The 9,083-nt window shown below is 40.9% G+C and overlaps 1 protein-coding gene across 5 annotated transcripts in view; it reads left to right on the forward strand.

Moving 5' to 3' along the window:
- The window catches only part of CHD8 (chromodomain helicase DNA binding protein 8), an 89,748-nt gene extending 82,553 nt beyond the window's left edge, over window positions 1-7,195 (forward strand). For all 5 annotated transcript variants that reach the window (XM_073671134.1, XM_073671138.1, XM_073671139.1 and 2 more), the window contains exons 36-38: window positions 2,097-2,243; window positions 4,047-4,157; window positions 6,085-7,195. In XM_073671134.1, the coding sequence (XP_073527235.1) occupies window positions 2,097-2,243; window positions 4,047-4,157; window positions 6,085-6,489 (663 nt within the window). In that variant the 3' untranslated portion in view covers window positions 6,490-7,195. The remainder of the gene's footprint in view (window positions 1-2,096; window positions 2,244-4,046; window positions 4,158-6,084) is intronic.
- The last annotated feature ends 1,888 nt before the right edge of the window (window positions 7,196-9,083 follow it).

Below are 9,083 nucleotides of genomic sequence, written 5' to 3' on the forward strand. Positions count from 1 at the left end.
GCCAGCCTTTTCTGACTATTTAAGACCCTCCCCAAACTTGTGAACAGCACTCAGACATGGTCAACATGGGAAAGACAAAGGAGCATTCCAAGGCCATCAGAGACAAGATCGTGGAGGGTCACAAGGCTGGCAAGGGGTACAAAACCCTTTCCAAGGAGTTGGGCCTACCTGTCTCCACTGTTGGGAGCATCATCCGTAAGTGGAAGGCTTATGGAACTACTGTTAGCCTTCCACGGCCAGGACAGCCTTTGAAAGTGTCCTCCCGTGCCGAGGCCAGGCTTGTCCGAAGAGTCAAGGCTAACCCAAGGACAACAAGGAAGGAGCTCCGGGAAGATCTCATGGCAGTGGGGACATTGGTTTCAGTCAATACCATAAGTAACGTACTCCACCGCAATGGTCTCCGTTCCAGACGAGCCCGTAAGGTACCTTTTATTTTCAAAGCGTCATGTCAAGGCTCGTCTACAGTTTGCTCATGATCACTTGGAGGGCTCTGAGACAGACTGGTTCAAGGTTCTATGGTCTGATGAGACCAAGATCGAGATGTTTGGTGCCAACCACACACGTGACGTTTGGAGACTGGATGGCACTGCATACGACCCCAAGAATACCATCCCTACAGTCAAGCATGGTGGTGGCAGCATCATGCTGTGGGGCTGTTTCTCTGCCAAGGGGCCTGGCCATCTGGTCCGCATCCATGGGAAGATGGATAGCACGGCCTACCTGGAGATTTTGGCCAAGAACCTCCGCTCCTCCATCAAGGATCTTAAGATGGGTCGTAATTTCATCTTCCAACAAGACAACGACCCAAAGCACACAGCCAAGAAAACCAAGGCCTGGTTCAAGAGGGAAAAAGTCAAGGTGTTGGCGTGGCCTAGTCAGTCTCCTGACCTTAACCCAATTGAAAACTTGTGGAAGGAGCTCAAGAATAAAGTCCACATGACACACCCAAAGAACCTAGATAACTTGGAGAAGATCTGCATGGAGGAGTGGGCCAAGATAACTCCACAGACCTGTGCCGGCCTGATCAGGTCTTATAAAAGACGATTATTAGCTGTAATTGCAAACAAGGGTTATTCCACAAAATATTAAACATAGGGGTTGTATAATAATTGACCCACACTTTTATGTTTAAAATTTAATAAAATTCAACTGAGCAACATAACTTTTTGGTTTGTAAGATTTATGCTTCTGTTCATAAAACCTACTCTCGTTTGCAGTTTGAAGGCTCTAACTTATTTGCATCTTATCAAACCAGCTAAATCTGCAGGGGGTTGATTACTACTTGTAGGCACTGTAAAACTAGTTTTTAAAGGGATTCTCCAGAAATAAAAATCATATTCTTAAGTGCCTTTAATTAGAAAATACCATTTGTTGTGATGTAATGACTATAAAATGTTATACATCAACTAAAACGATCACCTTATTCAACGTCTGTGCTGCATTCCATGCAAGGTTATATAAGCCCCTGACTCTCCTTGTATAACTCCTCCAAAAACCATTTGAAGTTCTCCCACACTGTATGTTAATTCTGTCTGTCCGATAGGCATCCTCTCTGTGCTCTATCCCTTCTCCCGGCTGCTGCTTGCCGTCCCCCTGCATCCTCCTCATTACAGAAATCTTGTGCCTGCGCAGAGAAATTGCAGCTCTCGCCTGTGCACGGTTTTGCCCTACTGCGCGCATGCGCACTTATGTTTTCGGCTCTGCCCGCAGTAGGGCAATGCATAGTGCGCAAGCGCGAGCTGCCATTTCTTTGTGCAGGCGCAAGATTCCCTTTAAGAAATGTCTCTGTGAGCATTTGCAGTAGGAGCTTTGCTGCTGTGACCTGTAGATGGGCTATAGCTCCAGGTCACAGCAGCAGATCTATCTGTTGCAAATTCTCACAGATAATAATTTTCTAGGACAGGTTTCTGTCCATGTAACAAGATGACGGCCATATTAATGTACGACAGTATGTACCTCCCTACACAAGATAAATGTCATTTGACTATTCAAGGTATTTAGGAATTAATTCACATTGACATGTTTCTTTTTTCTACTGCCCAAGAACCCCCTTATTGAAATGTTAATTTTCTGAACACTAACTTGTTCCCTTTCAGATGGATCTAGATATGGACACTCGAATACCAGTTGTGAATCAGAGGGATGGTACTGTACTCCTTGGAGAGGAGGCCCCAAAGCGCTGTCAGTTACATGAATGGCTGCATAGACATCCAGACTACATTGTGGATCCTCGATTTTTAGCAGTAAGGACGTTTTAGACTTTCTATTAATTTATGTCTTAGTCATCATAAGTATTCAGGGACGAGAGCGATTTGGATATGGCTGCAGGATGTCTTGAATTGTACTGTAAGGTATTCAGCTTTTTGTGTGCTCTCTTCAGATATGGGCGCATACAGGCATCAGTTCTCTTCTTACTGGTTTAATAGTACAAGAGCATTTGGCATATCTAAAAATGTGTTCTGGCTTATTGATCGAGCTTTTTTTTGTTCAAATACAGCAGATTTTTTGGGGGTATTCTAAAATCCTAAATGCCTTCAATACAACTACTATAAGGCACATCAGGATTTCTGGTGATCACCCCAAGTCTGTGTTCACACATTGTAAATTTTGCTATCCTAAATCCAAACTTATTCATTAAGTCATTTACAACAGCGTTTTGGCATAAAACACCTTTTAAAAAGTTGCACAACTCGGAAGTTGCACTAAAAGTTTGCACCTTTTTTGATGTTTTTATGCCAGTCCTGGCCTGTTTTGTAAAAATGGGTGGAGCTTGGTTAGGCCCACCCATCTAATTCATGAAAAATTACTAGCGAAATGTACTGAAAACAATGGCCAGCACTCAAACCAATGTTACTCAGTGGGGCAGTGCAGATGAGCGATATTTGTCACTGACCAAATCTGCGTGTGAAAAAAAAAAAAATATCGCAGAATGCACTCGTTTCTACTGTAAATGGTATGAGACTCACCCATTCAAGTCTATGGGTGCTCCTAAAAAAATCTGTATCTCCTGTATACTTGCTCTGCAATTTCCTTGTCTCATGGGATAGTACACCAGCACTCTCCTGCAGCACATCTGCTAATTTTGTTTACCATGCGGTGCCCCATAGAAGTAGGGACTGGTGCTGTGCTGCCTCCTGCTTCATAGGGGAGTGTGTGTATTCACTGCCACCACCACAGCGCCATCCCTACCTACTATAGTGCCACCATTTCTTCTTTCTCTGTGGGTAAGCAAGACATAAAAAAAAAGAAAAATGACGTGCCGGTTGATGTACACATGAATACAAAAGTCTGTAGTTTTTTGTAGCATTCAGATTTTAGAGTCTAATATTAATCTACACTGAGTAGTGTTTTTTTTTTAGTAATGAAAAATGTTAAAAAAAATGCCTGAAAGGAAAACTTAGGTGCTCATAGCAGCCAATCATAACAAACTTTTTATTTTACCAGAGCATTTGAAGAGGGGCTGTCCTAATGGAGTGAAGGAAAAAAATGTTTGGAGTAATGCCCACCAATATTTTAACCAAATCAATGCAAAATATACAACACAAATCGCCAGTGTAATTTTCAGCCTCTTTAATTTACTTTCTCTTCTGCAGCTGTGGCCTCTTCTCTTCCTGTGGGTGGGCACCAGCTTGTCATGTGACCAGGAGGCAACATCCCCCACAGTGCACTGCAGTCAGCTTCTGCTAACTCCTCATCTCCGGTCTTCCTCCCCAGGCCTGAAGGGAACATAGTCACTGCCTCAAATGCCACTAATAAAAAGCTTAGATAGCCATCTTTCAATATGTGTACCTTCAAACTCTGAAGGATCGGAAAGAGGGAAATCTTGTGATGCACTCAGCATCAGTTTTATGTAATACCTTTCATAGGACAACCTTAAGTAAAAGCTGAGATCTGGTTGGTTGCTATGTGCAATAAAGACAGCTTAGATAAATGAGCCCCACCGTCTTCAAAATTAATATTGCTGATGATGCTGTAATACTGACGTGAGCTTTATTTTCTGACTTGTCATGAAGACCCATGATTTCTTATCTCTTTTTGGAACCTAGTATATGGAAGACAGAAGGAAACGCAAAAAAAAGAAAAAATCAAAATCTTCCTCAACAGCACTTGGATCTATGGGCACTTTGCAGCAATCCCACCATCACAATGGCAAAAAGGTAAGGGATCCAGCTCATATGTGCCTTACAGGGGTTCCTGAAGAATGTGACAAAAAATGGCCTCCATCACATATTTCAAGATGCAGCCCATTCTGGTCGCATGCTGGGGATGGTTTGCAGCCAGAAGAAAGATTGCTCGAGACAAGATTGCTCTGACAGTTGAGACATCTACTGAACAAACATACCTGATCTGCTCAGTCGCAGAGTAGGATATCTATGAAGAACTTGGTGCTCAATTGATATAGAAAAAAGATGATTTATTTGCAATCCACTGTGAACATATGACATTTGGTCTCAGATTAGAACTTCAACATGCTGACTTCTATAGATGCCATACCTTTAGATGTATTCCCATTTTCCAGATGCACTGTATCTTGTTTGGTTTCAGCATTGACTCCTATATTCTTCTATGGTAATCCGTATATCCTGAACAAGGTCTAAACTGAGACCGAAACGTTACATATGTTCACTGTGGATTGCAAATAAATCCTCTTTTTTTTTTTTTTTTTTTTTCTACACCAATTGAGTGCCAAGTTCTTCGTAGATATTATACTACGGACTGGGCTCCTACTCGTGTACCTGCTATCAGGATTGCCATGCTCTACTACTACAGTTGCAGAGTATTGGCTGTAATGGGTGAAAAAAAAACAACAACAAAAAGACTCAACAGAACAGACCTCCTTTTTTTTTTTTTTTTTTTTTTTTCCTTCTCCCGCTTCACTTGTTTTCTGTCCTCATTTGTAAACACGTTCTGTTGAGTCAATCTGACAGCTTTATATCAGGGCACAGAAACTGACTGAACACATAGCAGAACTGATGTTAGACAAAAAAAAAATTCCCACTTTTCTGTGCAGATTTGTCACAAAACCTGAAGGGTTTCCTGATGCCAGCAAAGTGAATGAGAATCCTGATATCTCATGCACATGTTGCTAATTTGTGACTTGCAGAATTGCTGCAGATTTTACTCATACTAACAAGTGGGAAAAATCTGCACCAAAAACACATGTAAAAACCACGGCAAACTCGCTCCTGTTTTACACAGCATCTTTCCTGCTAAAAGATGCAGAAATATCTGCACCAAATACTTAACGTATTAACATACCCTATGTTTGTTTTTTACCCACTCTCCTCCACAGCTGAGAGCAGATCAGTTATGTTTGTTCACAATCCTGTTCCTCTGACAGTTGAGACACATGACTGGAGCTGTATGTGTTTTTTTTCTGACTGCAGCCAGTCCTGATACACGATTAGGATAGGTTGCAGCTTGAAATCTGAGACTGTTACCATTTATATTGCATTCTCTGAGACCCGCTTTAAATAGAACACTAAATTTAGAAATGAAACTGGAAGAAAATGGGGAAAATCTTGCTATTTGCCAGCGTACAGAATTTTCTGTATACTCCTGATCTGAATCAAACTTATAACTCAGGAAGGGGGTGGAAGATGGGGTAATTTTCTGCTGATCTCTTCCATATTTTAGCTGGTGAGTCTGGGGTGCAGGGCTTGACTATTGTAACAGAACAGGACTTAAAGGGGTATTCCCATCTCTAAGATCCTATCCCTATATGTAGTAGATGTAGTAATAATATTAGTAAATACCTCCAATTAGAAATGTAGTATAGTTCTTCTGATTAGCTAGGTCTCTTACCCCATGGGCATTGCAGTAGCTTAGATATCCATGGCTACAGCCACTCACATAGTGACTGGTATTTGCCAATATTATTACTACTACTACTACTACATATTGGGATAGAATCCTGGAGATGGGAATACCCCTTTAAGCAAAGCTTTATCTTGTCATTTAAAGTTCTGTCAGTTTCTCCTTAGCAATAACTGACACCTTGTGAGTCTTCACTGCTGAGGAACAACTGAGAGAGCCTGAAACTTTATAACATGCCACTGCTGATTTATTTCTCTTTCTTTTCAGTCTTCTCTTCCGGAAACTGCATTTGATGCTCAACACCTTCCCACATCTGCTAAAAAGAGGAAGAAACGTCCTCCTTCCAAGATAATAATGCCACCCGTGATACACACAGCTGGGGACTCTTCTCATTCCTTTTCCCGGGACCCTCGACCAGAGCCCACTGCTAACCCATTGCGGGCTATATACGGAGCAGCGGGGGGAGGAATGCTGCACCAATCCGGACTTGGAGGAATGGGATTACCCCGCTTCCATTCTATACATGCAGCTTCTGCAAGCAGAATTCAAGGACCTACATTTGGTGATGAGTTAGCTGGCTATGAGCCCCCACAGCAACATCTGTCTTTGTTTGATGACCCTATGATGCCAGCCAATTCTTCTTCTAGTGACGATGACTTGGACAGACCCTGATAAGACACTTCCCATTGTGGGAACCATGAACAACCCAGAGATGCAGGGCCAAAACCCATCCTTAGAGACTTAACCATTTTCTCATCAGTTGCCTGTTTTTTCTTGTTTGTTCGTTTGTTTTCATCCTTTTCCCTCCCCTCTCGTTTTCAGGAGGCAATCTATTTCCAGCTTCTAGTCCCCGGATCCTCCGCGGCAGGATTCACGCTGGATCACAAAGGACAAAATATTATATATATTTTTTTTTAATTTAATTTTATTAACTCTCTTGCTGGAAGGGGCTTTGTATCACACTAGCACAGAACAGGTTCTGAAACCTAATGAACAGTCTTAAAGTGCAATAATGCACTTGGGATCTGGGTGACAAGGTCCCTGTCCCATTCAGGGGTTCTCCACTATTCACCCAGCCCCGATGTGCATCACTCCCATAGGTCACTGTTATGGGGAGAAGATTAATTGGCTGCATTGTGGTAACATAACTGCAGCCTATTGCACAGGACATTAAAAAATCTTTGGAAAGCAGAGTTAAATCTGTAAAAAATCTGTATGAGGGAGGGATCGGGCACTTTCTGTTTGTGTGGACGTGCGGGACCTGACACTGAGGAGCAGAAAATTAATTTTGTAGGGTGCCAGAGATGTGAGGAGCCAGCCTTCACTTTGCCTCCTCAGACATCCATAAGGAATCAATAAATTACTTGGTTTAATAGAATGTTTGCTTTTTTTGGGAATTAATATGTATGGTGTAATAATGACTTCTGACATCAATGAGAAAATTACTGTATTTGAGTGAATATAATTACCACATTTTAATTGCATGTCTCACTTAAACACACTAACATCCCTTGCAGTCTACAGAGACCTCAGTCCACCTTTATATTTTTATCAAAGGTCTCCCTGAGATTTAACCTTTTCAGAGAATTTTTGTTTTTGTTTTTTTTGCTGCACAGGAGGGACTTTAATGTAGTACCCAACACAAAACTAGTGTCTTAAGTTTTTCATAGAGGAGCAAACGCCAAAAATGGGGGGGGGGGGGGATAAATGTCATTTTTTTTCTTCTATGACACAGGTTTACAAAGAATAAAAAAAAAATCAGGTGCCAAGGTTTTTTGAATGGATTTAGGGTATTTTGAGGCTTCTAAATTAAAAAATCCTATTACTTTTGCTGAATTGTTCTAGTTTTTGAGAACTCGTCCATGAAAATAATGCATTCCCCCAATGTGACTCGTGTCTGATAAAAATGATGCAATGGCTTTTTGTCTTTTGACTCTTTAAGTGTCTTAGGTAATGAAATATCCCATATACTTATTTAGTATTTTTTGTATAGGCCTACAATGCTATGAAACTGACTTTTTGAAGCCAGAATTCTACTATAATTAATTAACTATGTAATATCGCAAACTAGAGGCAATCTGGCAAAACCGAAGTAATCTTAAACCACACCATAAACTTAATATAAAACCATTCAGGCATCGTTGGCACCAAAATACCTGAATACCAGTATTGTTGTTTAATATAATCACTTTTACAAAAAATCCAAGCACAGTAATATGCTTGGTCACCTGTACAGCAATACCAAATATGTGAAGTTTGCCTGACATACCTAACTGCTAGAACACCCCAAAACAAAGGACCCCCATATTTATTCTAGTTTGTCCCACATACGCTGACATACAGGCTATGTAAATGGATGAAATTTGTATACAACGAAAAAATGTACACTCCCTGACAGAAGTTGTCGCTTATCCATGTTATGTAAATAAAAGCTTATAACCGGACGTTAAATTCATCCATTGGTTTTATAAATTACTCTTTTGAAAGCTGAAACCCTCCCAAATTTGGTTTAGGTTAAGAAAATAAATTGGCATCAATGCTGAAATATTGATCATTTAATGAACACAGAATAGTCAGATTGTGGCAAGACAAAAGTTTTGTCGCCCACAGACAGTAATGTGATATTCAAACAAATATCTTAAAATACAAATATATGTTGCATAACATTGGTGAATGAAGTTGTGGTGCTATTAGAGTCATATTTAATATTTTGTGTGACTTCCATGAGCTTGTAGGACTGCATCCATGCGGTTCAACAATGATTCATACAATTATTAATGAAGTCATCAGGAATAGCAATGAATGCAGTCTTACATGCCTCCCAGAGTTCATCTAGATTCTTTGGTTTTGTCTTCCAAGCTTCCTCTTTCATCCTACAGCAAACATGCTCAATGATGTTCATGTCTGGTGACTGGGCTGGCCAGTCCTTGAGCACCTTGATCTTTTTTGCCTGGAGGAACTTTGTTGTAGAGAGGGATGTATGAGATGGAGCACCATCCTGCTGCAGAATTTGACCCCTTTTATGATTTGGAATGTAAGAGGAGGTAGCTAATGCTTCTTGATATTTTAGGCTATTGATATTGCCTTCCACCTTGCAAATGTTTCGCACACCCCCATACTGAATGTAACCCCAGACCATGATCTTTCCACCACCAAATTTAACTGTTTTCTGGGTGTATTTTGGATCCATACGGGCTCCAGTAGGTCTCCTGCAGTATTTGCGACGACTGTGGTGTAATTCTACTGAAGATTCATCAGAGAAATCC

This window comes from Phyllobates terribilis, unplaced genomic scaffold, assembly GCF_046119375.1.
Source record: "Phyllobates terribilis strain yellow unplaced genomic scaffold, ASM4611937v1 Scaffold_1__5_contigs__length_1240528914, whole genome shotgun sequence".
NCBI classification, from domain to species: Eukaryota; Metazoa; Chordata; class Amphibia; order Anura; family Dendrobatidae; genus Phyllobates; species Phyllobates terribilis.